This window comes from Salvelinus fontinalis, chromosome 3 (assembly GCF_029448725.1).
Source record: "Salvelinus fontinalis isolate EN_2023a chromosome 3, ASM2944872v1, whole genome shotgun sequence".
NCBI lineage: Eukaryota > Metazoa > Chordata > Actinopteri > Salmoniformes > Salmonidae > Salvelinus > Salvelinus fontinalis.
Genome location: NC_074667.1, coordinates 65197538 through 65214866, shown reverse-complemented (window position 1 = coordinate 65214866; position 17329 = coordinate 65197538). Strand labels below are relative to the sequence as shown.

The 17329-nt window shown below is 49.2% G+C and overlaps 1 protein-coding gene across 2 annotated transcripts in view; it reads right to left on the bottom strand.

Moving 5' to 3' along the window:
• The window catches only part of LOC129851343 (extracellular matrix protein 2-like), a 34104-nt gene extending 17063 nt beyond the window's left edge, over nucleotides 1-17041 (bottom strand). The window contains exons 1-2 of one of the 2 annotated variants that reach the window (XM_055917811.1): nucleotides 16549-17041; nucleotides 4538-4940 (exon numbers count right to left, since the gene is read on the bottom strand). In XM_055917811.1, coding sequence (XP_055773786.1) covers nucleotides 4538-4913 — 376 coding nt within the window. In that variant the 5' untranslated portion in view covers nucleotides 4914-4940; nucleotides 16549-17041. The remainder of the gene's footprint in view (nucleotides 1-4537; nucleotides 4941-16548) is intronic. The other variant, XM_055917810.1, reaches the window with a different exon arrangement.
• Nucleotides 17042-17329: the final 288 nt, after the last annotated feature.

Genomic DNA, 17329 nt, shown 5'->3' with positions numbered 1-17329 from the left:
CAAGGCAGAGGGGCTGATACCTGGAGGGAGAGACGGGGCAGAGGGGTTGATACCTGGAGGGAGAGACGGGGCAAGGCAGAGGGGTTGATACCTGGAGGGAGAGACGGGGCAAGGCAGAGGGGTTGATACCTGGAGGGAGAGACGGGGCAGAGGGGTTGATACCTGGAGGGAGAGACTGGGCAGAGGGGTTGATACCTGGAGGGAGAGACGGGGCAAGGCAGAGGGGCTGATACCTGGAGGGAGAGACTGGGCAGAGGGGTTGATACCTGGAGGGAGAGACGGGGCAGAGGGGTTGATACCTGGAGGGAGAGACTGGGCAGAGGGGTTGATACCTGGAGGGAGAGACTGGGCAGAGGGGTTGATACCTGGAGGGAGAGACGGGGCAGAGGGGTTGATACCTGGAGGGAGAGACGGGGCAGAGGGGTTGATACCTGGAGGGAGAGACGGGGCAAGGCAGAGGGGCTGATACCTGGAGGGAGAGACGGGGCAGAGGGGTTGATACCTGGAGGGAGAGACGGGGCAGAGGGGTTGATACCTGGAGGGAGAGACGGGGCAGAGGGGTTGATACCTGGAGGGAGAGACTGGGCAAGGCAGAGGGGTTGATACCTGGAGGGAGAGACTGGGCAGAGGGGTTGATACCTGGAGGGAGAGACTGGGCAGAGGGGCTGATACCTGGAGGGAGAGACTGGGCAAGGCAGAGGGGTTGATACCTGGAGGGAGAGACGGGGCAAGGCAGAGGGGTTGATACCTGGAGGGAGAGACTGGGCAGAGGGGCTGATACCTGGAGGGAGAGACTGGGCAGAGGGGTTGATACCTGGAGGGAGAGACGGGGCAGAGGGGTTGATACCTGGAGGGAGAGACTGGGCAGAGGGGTTGATACCTGGAGGGAGAGACTGGGCAAGGCAGAGGGGTTGATACCTGGAGGGAGAGACGGGGCAGAGGGGTTGATACCTGGAGGGAGAGACTGGGCAGAGGGGCTGATACCTGGAGGGAGAGACTGGGCAGAGGGGCTGATACCTGGAGGGAGAGACGGGGCAGAGGGGTTGATACCTGGAGGGAGAGACGGGGCAGAGGGGTTGATACCTGGAGGGAGAGACGGGCAAGGCAGAGGGGTTGATACCTGGAGGGAGAGACGGGGCAGAGGGGTTGATACCTGGAGGGAGAGACGGGGCAGAGGGGTTGATACCTGGAGGGAGAGACTGGGCAGAGGGGTTGATACCTGGAGGGAGAGACTGGGCAGAGGGGTTGATACCTGGAGGGAGAGACTGGGCAGAGGGGTTGATACCTGGAGGGAGAGACTGGGCAAGGCAGAGGGGCTGATACCTGGAGGGAGAGACTGGGCAGAGGGGTTGATACCTGGAGGGAGAGACTGGGCAAGGCAGAGGGGTTGATACCTGGAGGGAGAGACTGGGCAAGGCAGAGGGGTTGATACCTGGAGGGAGAGACTGGGCAGAGGGGTTGATACCTGGAGGGAGAGACGGGGCAGAGGGGTTGATACCTGGAGGGAGAGACGGGGCAGAGGGGTTGATACCTGGAGGGAGAGACTGGGCAGAGGGGTTGATACCTGGAGGGAGAGACTGGGCAAGGCAGAGGGGTTGATACCTGGAGGGAGAGACGGGGCAGAGGGGTTGATACCTGGAGGGAGAGACGGGGCAGAGGGGTTGATACCTGGAGGGAGAGACGGGGCAGAGGGGTTGATACCTGGAGGGAGAGACGGGGCAGAGGGGTTGATACCTGGAGGGAGAGACGGGGCAGAGGGGTTGATACCTGGAGGGAGAGACGGGGCAGAGGGGTTGATACCTGGAGGGAGAGACTGGGCAAGGCAGAGGGGCTGATACCTGGAGGGAGAGACTGGGCAGAGGGGTTGATACCTGGAGGGAGAGACTGGGCAGAGGGGTTGATACCTGGAGGGAGAGACTGGGCAGAGGGGTTGATACCTGGAGGGAGAGACGGGGCAGAGGGGTTGATACCTGGAGGGAGAGACGGAGCAGAGGGGTTGATACCTGGAGGGAGAGACTGGGCAGAGGGGTTGATACCTGGAGGGAGAGACTGGGCAAGGCAGAGGGGTTGATACCTGGAGGGAGAGACGGGGCAAGGCAGAGGGGTTGATACCTGGAGGGAGAGACTGGGCAGAGGGGTTGATACCTGGAGGGAGAGACTGGGCAGAGGGGTTGATACCTGGAGGGAGAGACTGGGCAGAGGGGTTGATACCTGGAGGGAGAGACTGGGCAGAGGGGTTGATACCTGGAGGGAGAGACTGGGCAGAGGGGTTGATACCTGGAGGGAGAGACTGGGCAAGGCAGAGGGGTTGATACCTGGAGGGAGAGACGGGGCAGAGGGGTTGATACCTGGAGGGAGAGACGGGGCAAGGCAGAGGGGTTGATACCTGGAGGGAGAGACTGGGCAAGGCAGAGGGGTTGATACCTGGAGGGAGAGACGGGGCAGAGGGGTTGATACCTGGAGGGAGAGACTGGGCAAGGCAGAGGGGTTGATACCTGGAGGGAGAGACGGGGCAGAGGGGTTGATACCTGGAGGGAGAGACGGGGCAAGGCAGAGGGGTTGATACCTGGAGGGAGAGACTGGGCAAGGCAGAGGGGTTGATACCTGGAGGGAGAGACTGGGCAGAGGGGTTGATACCTGGAGGGAGAGACTGGGCAAGGCAGAGGGGTTGATACCTGGAGGGAGAGACGGGGCAGAGGGGTTGATACCTGGAGGGAGAGACGGGGCAGAGGGGTTGATACCTGGAGGGAGAGACTGGGCAAGGCAGAGGGGTTGATACCTGGAGGGAGAGACGGGGCAGAGGAGTTGATACCTGGAGGGAGAGACGGGGCAGAGGGGTTGATACCTGGAGGGGGAGACGGGGCAGAGGGGTTGATACCTGGAGGGAGAGACTGGGCAGAGGGGCTGATACCTGGAGGGAGAGACTGGGCAGAGGGGTTGATACCTGGAGGGAGAGACAGGGCAGAGGGGTTGATACCTGGAGGGAGAGACGGGGCAGAGGGGTTGATACCTGGAGGGAGAGACTGGGCAAGGCAGAGGGGTTGATACCTGGAGGGAGAGACGGGGCAGAGGGGTTGATACCTGGCGGGAGAGACGGGGCAGAGGGGCTGATACCTGGAGGGAGAGACTGGGCAGAGGAGTTGATACCTGGAGGGAGAGACTGGGCAAGGCAGAGGGGTTGATACCTGGAGGGAGAGACGGGGCAGAGGGGTTGATACCTGGAGGGAGAGACTGGGCAAGGCAGAGGGGTTGATACCTGGAGGGAGAGACGGGGCAGAGGGGCTGATACCTGGAGGGAGAGACGGGGCAGAGGGGTTGATACCTGGAGGGAGAGACTGGGCAAGGCAGAGGGGTTGATACCTGGAGGGAGAGACTGGGCAAGGCAGAGGGGTTGATACCTGGAGGGAGAGACGGGGCAGAGGGGTTGATACCTGGAGGGAGAGACTGGGCAAGGCAGAGGGGTTGATACCTGGAGGGAGAGACTGGGCAAGGCAGAGGGGTTGATACCTGGAGGGAGAGACTGGGCAAGGCAGAGGGGTTGATACCTGGAGGGAGAGACGGGGCAGAGGGGTTGATACCTGGAGGGAGAGACTGGGCAGAGGGGTTGATACCTGGAGGGAGAGACGGGGCAGAGGGGTTGATACCTGGAGGGAGAGACTGGGCAGAGGGGTTGATACCTGGAGGGAGAGACGGGGCAGAGGAGTTGATACCTGGAGGGAGAGACTGGGCAGAGGGGCTGATACCTGGAGGGAGAGACTGGGCAGAGGGGTTGATACCTGGAGGGAGAGACGGGGCAGAGGGGTTGATACCTGGAGGGAGAGACTGGGCAAGGCAGAGGGGTTGATACCTGGAGGGAGAGACGGGGCAGAGGGGCTGATACCTGGAGGGAGAGACGGGGCAGAGGGGTTGATACCTGGAGGGAGAGACTGGGCAGAGGGGCTGATACCTGGAGGGAGAGACTGGGCAGAGGGGCTGATACCTGGAGGGAGAGACTGGGCAGAGGGGTTGATACCTGGAGGGAGAGACGGGGCAGAGGGGCTGATACCTGGAGGGAGAGACGGGGCAGAGGGGCTGATACCTGGAGGGAGAGACTGGGCAGAGGGGTTGATACCTGGAGGGAGAGACTGGGCAGAGGGGTTGATACCTGGAGGGAGAGACGGGGCAGAGGAGTTGATACCTGGAGGGAGAGACGGGGCAAGGCAGAGGGGTTGATACCTGGAGGGAGAGACGGGGCAGAGGGGTTGATACCTGGAGGGAGAGACGGGGCAGAGGGGTTGATACCTGGAGGGAGAGACGGGGCAAGGCAGAGGGGTTGATACCTGGAGGGAGAGACTGGGCAAGGCAGAGGGGCTGATACCTGGAGGGAGAGAGGGCCAGAGAGAGGCAGAGAGAGAGGCAGAGAGAGAGAGAGGGCCAGAGAGAGAGAGAGAGAGGACCAGAGAGGGCCAGAATTAAAGAGGGGGAGAGAGGGCCAGAGAGTGAGAGAGAGAGGGCCAGGGAGAGGAAGACAGAGAGAGAGGTGTGGTGGTGAACCAACCCGGGATGACATTGTAGTTAGACTGTCTCTCGTCAACACTCTTGTATGACTCAATGAAAATAGACGCTCCATCGTCTCCTCCGGCGTTGGCCGGAAGGCTCCCCAGCCTCGTCAGACCCAGGGGGGTTTGAGATCGCTGATTGTCCCTGTTCCCCCTGGCTCTCCCCTGCCCTCCTGCCTTCCTCCTCTTCCCCCATTCTAGCTCTCCTCGCTGGCGCTGGTTGAACTCCGGGCCCCCTGGTTCCCCTGGCCCTCTCCTCCTCCTCCTCCCCTGGCCAGCCAGCACTCTCTGGTCCTGGGCCCCATCTTCAGCTCCAGACACCTCCAAATACAGGTAGACCAGGAGTGATAGAGAGAACAGAACCCAGGGCTCCATAGAGGCTCGGGAGAAAGTCAGGCTAGTCTGTAGAGTAGAGAGAGTAGAGTGTTACTTTATTAAGCCCAACTTGGGAAATTGTTTTATCCCAGCATGCATCGTCAATGAATTACAAAATGACAAGACATGCAACAATGACCAACACATGCACCATAGTATCCCTAAAAGTCTGTATCCCTACTCTGAGGAAAACAGGCAACATCTTCCAATGAAGACACATGCACCATAGTATCCCTAAAAGTCTGTATCCCTACTCTGAGGAAAACAGGCAACATCTTCCAATGAAGACACATGCACCATAGTATCCCTAAAAGTCTGTATCCCTACTCTGAGGAAAACAGGCAACATCTTCCAATAGGAAGATCTCATAAAACAGTTAATCAATTACACTCATTAAAAAGCTTCATGGCTGTAAAACGTTGGAACGAGGGGTTTAGATGCCGGTGAAGCCCCTTGATATAGAGAGCTGTCAGACACTGCATACCAAATGGCACCCTATTCCCTATATACAGTGGGGAGAACAAGTATGTGATACCGATTTTAAGAACAGGAGGGCTTCTTCAAGAAAAACTAACAGGTCTGTGAGAGCCGGAATTCTTACTGGTTGGTAGGTGATCAAATACTTATGTCATGCAATCAATAAAATGCAAATTAATTACTTAAAAATCATACAATGTGATTTTCTGGATTTTTAGTTTTAGATTCCGTCTCTCACAGTTGAAGTGTACCTATGATAAAAAATTACAGACCTCTACATGCTTTGTAAGTAGGAAAACCTGCAAAATCGGCAGTGTTTCAAATACTTGTTCTCCCCACTGTAGTCCTATTCCCCATAGGGATCTGGTCTAAAGTAGTGCACTATATAGGGAATAGGGCTCTGGTCAAAAGTAGTGCACTATATAGGGAATAGGGCTCTGGTCTAAAGTAGTGTACTATATAGGGAATAGGGCTCTGGTCAAAAGTAGTGCACTATATAGGGAATAGGGCTCTGGTCAGTAGTGCACTATATAGGGCTCTGGTCAGTAGTGCACTATATAGGGAAAAGGGCTCTGGTCTAAAGTAGTGCACTATATAGGGAATAGGGCCCTGGTCTAAAGTAGTGCACTATATAGGGAATAGGGCTCTGGTCTATAGTAGTGTTCTATATAGGGAATAGTGTGCCATTTGGGATGCTCCCCATAATGTGCAGGTTCCACATGCTATACCTCCATAATAACAAGCCTCTGGTCTCTAGTCCCAGTCAGACAGACAGTAGAATATGTGGACAACTACAAATACTTAGGTGTCTGGTTAGACTGTAAACTCTCCTTCCAGACTTACGTTAAGCATCTACAATCCAAAATTAAATCTAGAATTGTCTTCCTATTTCGCAGCAAAGCATCCTTCACTCATGCTACCAAACAGACCCTCGTAAAACTGACCATCCTACCGATCATTGACTTTGGCGATGTCATTTACAAAATAGCCTCCAATACCCTACTCAGCAAATAGGATGCAGTCTATCACAGTGCCATCCGTTTTGTCACCAAAGCCCCATATACTACCCACCACTGTGACCTGTATGCTCTAGTCGGCTGGCCCTCGCTACATATTCGTCGACAAACCCACTGGCTCCTGGTCATCTATAAATCTATGCTAGGTAAAGCCCCGCCTTATCTCAGCTCACTGGTCACCATAGCAGCACCCACCCGTAGCACGCGCTCCAGCAGGTTTATTTCACTGGCCATCCCCAAAGCCAACACCTCATTTGGCCGCCTTTCCTTCCAGTTCTCTGCTGCCAATGACTGGAACGAATTGCAAAAATCGCTGAAGTTGGAGACTCATATCTCCCTCTCTAACTTTAAGTGTCAGCTGTCAGAGCAGCTTACCGATCATTGCACCTGTACACAGTCCATCTGTAAATAGCCCACCCAACTACCTCATCCCCATATTGTATTTTTTTTTTTGTTGCTCCTTTGCACCCCAGTATCTCTACTTGCACATTCATCTTCTGCACATCTATGTTAATGCTAAATTGTAATTATTTCGCTACTATTGCCCATTTTTTGCCTTACCTTCCTTATCTTACTACATTTGCACACACTGCATATAGATTTTTCTATTGTGTTATTGACTGTATGTTTGTTTATCCCATGTGTAACTCTGTGTTGTTTGTTTGTGTTGCACTGCTTTGCTTTATCTTGGCCAGGTCGCAGTTGTAAATTATTACTTGTTCTCAACTGGCCTACCTGGTTAAATAAAGGTGAAATAAATAAACAATTAGGGAGAGCACGTCATCAAAGCGAGACGTTTGTTGTTGAACGCTGAAACCTGAACTAAAGACCTCGGTTTAAAAGCTGACAGTGTTTTTATATACTTTTATTTTATTTTGAATCCTGCGGCTCTGTTGGGCTAAATTACCGTGAGCGCTGCTATCTGTCCCGGGATCCTGACAGATTCCGCATAGGGGGAGAGACATGAAAGCCCAGCTAGCCTAGCTGGCTCAGAGGTCTCACATGAAGGTCACTATTGAACGGTGGAGAGACACGAAAGCCCAGCTAGCCTAGCTGGCTCGAAGGTCGCTATTGAACGGGGGAGAGACACGAAAGCCCAGCTATCCTAGCTGGCTCGGCGGTCTCAAATGGAGGACGCTATTGAACGGGGGAGAGACGTGAAAGCCCAGCTATCCTAGCTGGCTCGGAGGTCTCAAATGGAGGTCACTATTGAACGGGGGAGAGACGTGAAAGCCCAGCTAGCCTAGCTGGCTCGGAGGTCTCAAATGGAGGTCACTATTGAACGATGGAGAGACACGAAAGCCCAGCTAGCCTAGCTGGCTCGGAGGTCTCAAATGGAGGACGCTATTGAACAGGGGAGAGACACGAAAGCCCAGCTAGCCTAGCTGGCTCGAAGGTCTCAAATGGAGGACGCTATTGAACGATGGAGAGACGTGAAAGCCCAGCTAGCCTAGCTGGCTCGGAGGTCTCAAATGGAGGTCACTATTGAATGATGGAGAGACACGAAAGCCCAGCTAGCCTAGCTGGCTCGGAGGTCTCAAATGGAGGTCACTATTGAATGATGGAGAGACACGAAAGCCCAGCTAGCCTAGCTGGCTCGGAGGTCTCAAATGGAGGACGCTATTGAACGGGGGAGAGACACGAAAGCCCAGCTAGCCTAGCTGGCTCGGCGGTCTCAAATGGAGGTCACTATTGAACGATGGAGAGGCACGAAATCTCCTGGACTCTGTCCATGCGTTTCAACTGTTCTGCCTGCGGTTATGGAACCGCCACCTGTCCCAGACCTGCTGTTTTCAACTCTTAATGATCGGCTATGAAAAGCCAACTGAAAATTATTCATGATTATTATTTGACCATGCTTGTCACTTATGAACATTTTGAACATCTTGGCATAGTTCTGTTATAATCTCCACCCGGCACAGCCAGAAGAGGACTGGCCACCCCTCATAGCCTGGTTCCTCTCTCGGTTTCTTCCTAGGTTTTGGCCTTTCTAGGGAGTTTTTCCTAGCCACCGTGCTTCTACACCTGCATTGCTTGCTGTTTGGGGTTTTAGGCTGGGTTTCTGTACAGCACTTCGAGATATTAGCTGATGTACGAAGGGCTATATAAAATAAACTTGATTTGATTTGATTTGTTTACTTTGCTTGGTTCCGGGACGATGTGGACCTCGCTGACTTTAAATGTAGCAATTGCTTACTTGCAGAGGACTACGTGAGAGAAGTGGCTACTCTTAGCAAGCAAGTAGCAAACCTACACAATCTATTGGGGAACCCACGCCCACCTACTTTTTCTTCCACCCCAGTTGCCGGACGGCGCTCTGATCTGGTGGTAGTTTAGCTGCAGTGTCGGCTCTCCACAGCCGACTGGCCGGTGCTCAGCAGGGTTCCTTCCCCGAAGGGGTCTCTCCCTTCCCTGGAGAACGGAGCTGTTCTCGACCCAACCAACCAGCCATGGAGGAACGTCACTCGCCGTGGAAGTCGAAGAAGGCGTCCTCTGGCAACGGGGGTCTCCATGGGGATGTTGAGCCCGGAACTGACACAGACCAGAAACAGCTTTGCTGCCCTGGATCCAGAGGTTCCAGCGCCATCTTCCTTGGGGGCTTCCCATTCAAGATCGGATCCAGAGGTTCCAGCGCCATCTTCCTTGGGGGCTTCCCATTCAAGATCGGATCCGGAGGTTCCAGCGCCATCTTCCTTGGGGGCTTCCCATTCAAGATCGGATCCAGAGGTTCCAGCGCCATCTTCCTTGGGGGCTTCCCATTCAAGATCGGATCCAGAGGTTCCAGCGCCATCTTCCTTGGGGGCTTCCCATTCAAGATCGGATCCAGAGGTTCCAGCGCCATCTTCCTTGGGGGCTTCCCATTCAAGATCGGATCCAGAGGTTCCAGCGCCATCTTCCTTGGGGGCTTCCCATTCAAGATCGGATCCAGAGGTTCCAGCGCCATCTTCCTTGGGAGCTTCCCATTCAAGATCGGATCCGGAGGTACCTGCGTCTTCGTCCTCTTTTCGGTCTCTCCCACCGGTGGCTTCTACCTCGGGTTCAGATCCTCGGAGATCCCACCCTCATCAGACCATGAGGCTGCCCGAGAGACCGGCCCATTCAACATCACCAGCTGTCATCATAGGCAGCTCAATGGTGAAAAACATCTCGGTTCCCAAGGCAAAAACCTTGTGCTACTCAGGAGCACGAGTACAGAATATCACAAGGCTGATTCTGATGCCGGGAGCTGACACTGTCGTAGTTCATGTGAGGTCAAACGACATCAGGAGGGCTACTAGCCTATACTCTATACTATATACAATAATTTCAGGTCTGGTGCCATCGTTGGGCCGTGGGAGTGAAAGATTCAGCAGACTGCTGGCATTACACACCTGGCTAAAAGACTTCTGTAGCTCTGCTGGAGTCACTTTTATTGATAACCTTGACACCTTCTGGAAACAGAAGATACTCTACAGGAATGACGGAGTCCATCCAAATCATCTTGGCTCCTGGACTCTGTCCACGCATTTCAAGGCTGCGTTGAAACAATGACAGTTCGATGATCCAAGACCAGCTCAGTTAATCCCTACCATTGTGACAATGAGTTGTCATAATGCTGCATCAAATGTACCTGATCTTAGGAGCATTGGCAAACACAATGTAACTAACTTCATTTATGTGCCCCTAAATGCCCTGAATACCTCTGTTAATCCTACAGCTATATGCAGTAATCATGAGCCTATAAACCAGAGTTACTGTTAGCACTGAGGCGGTGTGCACTAGTAGGAAGACCACTTTATGCAGCTCACCCTGCAGTATCAGCTCCAATGTAAATAACATGAGTAAGTCTACCTCTGATAAGCTTCCCAGTAAAGCATTAAAAACAATCAACAACCAAGAAAAGTGCTAAAAATAGCCCACATTAACATATGCAGCCTAAGAAACAAGGTCCATGAAGTCAATACCTTGCTGGTAACAGATGACATTCATACTCTGACTACCTCTGAAACAGTGGTAGCAATAGATGGTTATAACATCTACAGAAAAGACAGAAATGCCAACGGAGGCTATGTTGCGGTCTATATTCAGAACCCCATTCCTGTAAAGCTTAGAGACAATCTCATGTTAAATACTGTTGAAGTAATATGGCTACAGGTTCATCTGCCTCACCTGAAGCCCATTCTGGTGGGAAGCTGCTATAGACCACCAAGTGAAAACAGTCAGTATCTGGATAATATGTGTGAAATGCTTGATAATATCTGTGATATCAACAGAGAAGTATATTTTCTGGGTGATTTAAATACTGACTGACTATCATCAATCATTCAGTCTGTAACCAGTGTTCAGGTTGTCAGTCAACCTACCAGGGTAGTTACAAACAGTACAGGAATTAAATCAACAACATGTATTGATCATATCTTTGTGATCAGACAAATTATGCTACCCTCTGCCTATTGGCTACTTAGCTTTAAGCCTGTCTCAAAATACAACACTGCCTCTTTAAGACAAAATAAAAAGCTTTTTACCTGACTTGCTTTTTTTTTCTTCTTACAAGAGCATGTTTTGTGCTCTCGTAAGAAACAGTCACTCTCCTATTGCTGACTACAAATGATCTATAACTGGGCTAATAACTCACTAACTAGCAAAGGATATGAACAACATGTGCACACATGGCTACATGTAGCTCTCGCTTTGACCTCAAAACAAGCTCATCTAATCACGACCGCTCATGCTGTAAACACAGTCCAGTTCAAAGTAAATGGCACAGATCCATACATAGCAATGGCCTATTTGCATATAGGTCTACTGCAGCTCTGATTGGTTATACGGCACTGGTCTCTGTAGAGTACGGGCTGAGTCATGCATGTCAATGAAATATAATCCTACTCCGATGCGTTCTGCCTACAACAAAATCTCTTGCATAGTTCGTTTTGTTTCGTTATGTTGCATTGAAAGTGGCTAATATTGTATTGATTCGATTACAATTGCCGCAGTAAAGGGAAACATTGATAGAGTTAACAGAGAAAACTCTAGAACAACCTTTTCTGAGTCAAGATGATGTTTTGAGCTGAGATCAACCGTTCAGATGATTGTTTTTACATGATTTAGAAAACGGAAGCCTACTGCAACAAAATCAGTACTGTGGCAATGAGGTTTGAGCAGTAAGCTATAGGCCCAATACATTATCACTGCATATTGGCTTTGCTTGAATTGCCCTGCCTATACATTGTTGTTCAGGCCAAATGTTTTAATTATATTTCAAAATTTGAGGTAGGCTATATGATCACACCGGTAATAGATTCGTTGGTGTATTACTTGTGAAGCACGGCTGAGTGAGAATACATTTAAATATTAAAAAAGACCCTAGCCATTAATAAAAACAACATCCATCCCATCAACAGCTGTTAATACAGGATCTACATCCATCCTGTCACCTAGACAACAGCTGTTAATACAGGATCTACATCCATCCTGTCACCTAGACAACAGCTGTTAATACAGAATCTACATCCATCCCGTCACCTAGACAACAGCTGTTAATACAGGATCTACATCCATCCTGTCACCTAGACAACAGCTGTTAATACAGGATCTACATCCATCCTGTCACCTAGACAACAGCTGTTAATACAGGATCTACATCCATCCCGTCACCTAGACAACAGCTGTTAATACAGGATCTACATCCATCCCGTCACCTAGACAACAGCTGTTAATACATGATCTACATCCATCCTGTCACCTAGACAACAGCTGTTAATACAGGATCTACATCCATCCTGTCACCTAGACAACAGCTGTTAATACAGGATCTACATCCATCCTGTCACCTAGACAACAGCTGTTAATACAGGATCTACATCCATCCTGTCACCTAGACAACAGCTGTTAATACAGGATCTACATCCATCCTGTCACCTAGACAACAGCAGTTAATACAGGATCTACATCCATCCTGTCACCTAGACAACAGCTGTTAATACAGGATCTACATCCATCCTGTCACCTAGACAACAGCTGTTAATACAGGATCTACATCCATCCTGTCACCTAGACAACAGCTGTTAATACAGGATCTACATCCATCCTGTCACCTAGACAACAGCTGTTAATACATGATCTACATCCATCCTATCACCTAGACAACAGCTGTTAATACAGGATCTACATCCATCCTGTCACCTAGACAACAGCTGTTAATACAGGATCTACATCCATCCTATCACCTAGACAACAGCTGTTAGTTAATACAGGATCTACATCCATCCTGTCACCTAGACACCAGCTGTTAATACAGGATCTACATCCATCCTGTCACCTAGACAACAGCTGTTAATACAGGATCTACATCCATCCTGTCACCTAGACAACAGCTGTTAATACAGGATCTACATCCATCCTGTCACCTAGACAACAGCTGTTAATACAGGATCTACATCCATCCCGTCACCTAGACAACAGCTGTTAATACAGGATCTACATCCATCCCGTCACCTAGACAACAGCTGTTAATACAGGATCTACATCCATCCTATCACCTAGACAACAGCTGTTAATACAGGATCTACATCCATCCTGTCACCTAGACACCAGCTGTTAGTTAATACAGGATCTACATCCATCCTGTCACCTAGACAACAGCTGTTAATACAGGATCTACATCCATCCTGTCACCTAGACAACAGCTGTTAATACAGGATCTACATCCATCCTGTCACCTAGACAACAGCTGTTAATACAGGATCTACATCCATCCTGTCACCTAGACAACAGCTGTTAATACAGGATCTACATCCATCCTGTCACCTAGACAACAGCTGTTAATACAGGATCTACATCCATCCTGTCACCTAGACAACAGCTGTTAATACAGGATCTACATCCATCCTGTCACCTAGACAACAGCTGTTAATACAGGATCTACATCCATCCTGTCACCTAGACAACAGCTGTTAATACATGATCTACATCCATCCTGTCACCTAGACAACAGCTGTTAATACAGGATCTACATCCATCCCATCACCTAGACAACAACTGTTAATACAGGATCTACATCCATCCCGTCACCTAGACAACAGCTGTTAATACAGGATCTACATCCATCCCGTCACCTAGAAAACAGCTGTTAATACATGATCTACATCCATCCTGTCACCTAGACAACAGCTGTTAATACAGGATCTACATCCATCCTGTCACATAGACAACAGCTGTTAATACAGGATCTACATCCATCCTGTCACCTAGACAACAGCTGTTAATACAGGATCTACATCCATCCTGTCACCTAGACAACAGCTGTTAATACAGGATCTACATCCATCCTGTCACCTAGACAACAGCTGTTAATACAGGATCTACATCCATCCTGTCACCTAGACAACAGCTGTTAATACAGGATCTACATCCATCCTGTCACCTAGACAACAGCAGTTAATACAGGATCTACATCCATCCTGTCACCTAGACAACAGCTGTTAATACAGGATCTACATCCATCCTGTCACCTAGACAACAGCTGTTAATACAGGATCTACATCCATCCTGTCACCTAGACACCAGCTGTTAGTTAATACAGGATCTACATCCATCCTGTCACCTAGACAACAGCTGTTAATACAGGATCTACATCCATCCTGTCACCTAGACAACAGCTGTTAATACAGGATCTACATCCATCCTGTCACCTAGACAACAGCTGTTAATACAGGATCTACATCCATCCCGTCACCTAGACAACAGCTGTTAATACAGGATCTACATCCATCCCGTCACCTAGACAACAGCTGTTAATACAGGATCTACATCCATCCTATCACCTAGACAACAGCTGTTAATACAGGATCTACATCCATCCTGTCACCTAGACAACAGCTGTTAATACAGGATCTACATCCATCCTGTCACCTAGACAACAGCTGTTAATACAGGATCTACATCCATCCTGTCACCTAGACAACAGCTGTTAATACAGGATCTACATCCATCCTGTCACCTAGACAACAGCTGTTAATACAGGATCTACATCCATCCTATCACCTAGACAACAGCTGTTAATACAGGATCTACATCCATCCTGTCACCTAGACAACAGCTGTTAATACAGGATCTACATCCATCCTGTCACCTAGACAACAGCTGTTAGTTAATACAGGATCTACATCCATCCCGTCACCTAGACAACAGCTGTTAATACATGATCTACATCCATCCTGTCACCTAGACAACAGCTGTTAATACAGGATCTACATCCATCCTGTCACCTAGACAACAGCTGTTAGTTAATACAGGATCTACATCCATCCTGTCACCTAGACAACAGCTGTTAATACAGGATCTACATCCATCCTGTCACCTAGACAACAGCTGTTAATACAGGATCTACATCCATCCTATCACCTAGACAACAGCTGTTAATACAGGATCTACATCCATCCTGTCACCTAGACAACAGCTGTTAATACAGGATCTACATCCATCCTGTCACCTAGACAACAGCTGTTAATACAGGATCTACATCCATCCTGTCACCTAGACAACAGCTGTTAGTTAATACAGGATCTACATCCATCCCGTCACCTAGACAACAGCTGTTAATACATGATCTACATCCATCCTGTCACCTAGACAACAGCTGTTAATACAGGATCTACATCCATCCTGTCACCTAGACAACAGCTGTTAATACAGGATCTACATCCATCCTGTCACCTAGACAACAGCTGTTAGTTAATACAGGATCTACATCCATCCTGTCACCTAGACAACAGCTGTTAATACAGGATCTACATCCATCCCGTCACCTAGACAACAGCTGTTAGTTAATACAGGATCTAAAATTATCCTGCATTTGAAAACAGCTTCTACAACAAAGACCTGTATTCCTTGAACAAGCAGTATGGTTTCAGCTGTTAATACAGGATCTACATCCTTCCTGTCACCTAGACAACAGCTTCGAGAGACAACAAAGACCTGTATTCCTTGAACAAGCAGTATGGTTTCAGCTGTTTAATGTACTTGTTTGATTTCGTCAGCTCTTGCTTCAATGAAGCGGTGGTCTCTGCAAAAAAGCTGTGTTGAGCTTTAGCTCTGAGGCAGAGGAGAATCAGTCCTGTTGAGGATTGGGCTTTATTTACTCCAAGCTAGTTTGTATTGTAAACATATACTGGGATATTTCGACTGTTTCCTCAACCTTCCCAGGAGACCATCCTTCAACAGAATACCAGAACTGTTAACTCAGTGTTTAGTCATAAATAGTCCCTGGCATTGAAACATTAAAACCCCCTTCTTTGTCCAAAATGCCACCATATTCCTTATATAGTGTACTACTGTTGAAGGGAATAGGGTGCCCTTCGGGACACAAAAACCTCCTTCCATCCACTCAGAGGGGAAAGAGAGGGAGAAAAGAGGAGGGGAAAGAGATGGAGAAGGGAGGAGAGGAAAGAGGGGAAAGAGAGGGAGAAGGGTGGAGGGGAAAGAGAGGGAGAAAAGAGGAGTGGAAAGAGGAGGGGAAAGAGAGGGAGAAGAGAGGAGGGGAAAGAGAGGAAAACATTGTGATTAACATGACCCTCTGGATGACTAGGCTCACATGGAGGAACTCTATACAAACAGGGGAGGGAGGGAGGAGGGAGGGAGGGAGGGAGGGAGGGAGAAATACAGAGCTGACTAAAATAGAAAATAACCTAGAGGAGAGGATGATACACTGAATGAGGCCATTTTTAGACTGTAATAATGAAATCCATGACATAGTTGTCCTCTGGAACAGTCTTTTTCAAGGCTGTAACAACTATCTTTTAAAAAACGATTTACTTATAAATATTTTAGTTAAGTCTTACGAAATAGTTGGATATGATGTAATGCTGACAGGATTTGTTGACAACATCAGAAGGAAAAAGACTTGAAGTTATTTGATTAATAAAACAGCTTCTAACAGAAAGAAACAGGAAGTGACTTTTAAAGCTGTTTTACTAACATTGCAGGGAACTAAAAGTTGATGCTCATCGCTTACATGAAAACAGAATACGCTCCAGACAGGACACGGATCAATAGGAGCCTCACAAGACAGTACACACCCCTCACTGCAGCCACATCAAAACTCCAACACAGTAAACTTAATGACTAGCGACAACCAGAAAGCAAAATAACTCAGTATACTTTACCGGAGGTTCACAGGCAGGCTGTCTGTACGGTGCAAGGCCAAGTAATTCCTTCCCTCTCCCAAGACAGATGTAGGACAGTGTGCTCTACTCTGCCAAGCAGATAAAAGTTTTAAAAACAGACGGAGAGACAGAGAGGGAGAGGAGCCTGCTCTGCTACGCTCCGCTCATAGAAGCCTGGGGAAGCCAGCCTAGCGGCAGTCAGAGTCTGTAAGCTAAAAGCAGGGAGAGCTTACAAGACAGTGTAATGGGTTAGAGAGAGAGAGAGAGGTTACTTACTAGACAGTGTAATGAGATCAAGAGAGAGATTACTTACAAAACAAGACAGTGTAATGAGTGAGAGAGAGAGAGGTTACTTACTAGACAGTGTAATGAGATCAAGAGAGGTTACTTACAAAACAAGACAGTGTAATGGGTTAGAGAGAGAGGTTACTTACTAGACAGTGTAATGGGTTAGAGAGAGAGGTTACTTACTAGACAGTGTAATGGGTTAGAGAGAGAGAGATTGCTTACTAGACAGTGTAATGGGTTAGAGAGAGAGAGATTGCTTACTAGACAGTGTAATGGGTTAGAGAGAGAGGTTACTTACTAGACAGTGTAATGGGTTAGAGAGAGAGAGGTTACTTACTAGACAGTGTAATGGGTTAGAGAGAGGTTACTTACTAGACAGTGTAATGGGTTAGAGAGAGAGGTTACTTACTAGACAGTGTAATGGGTTAGAGAGAGAGAGATTGCTTACTAGACAGTGTAATGGGTTAGAGAGAGAGGTTACTTACTAGACAGT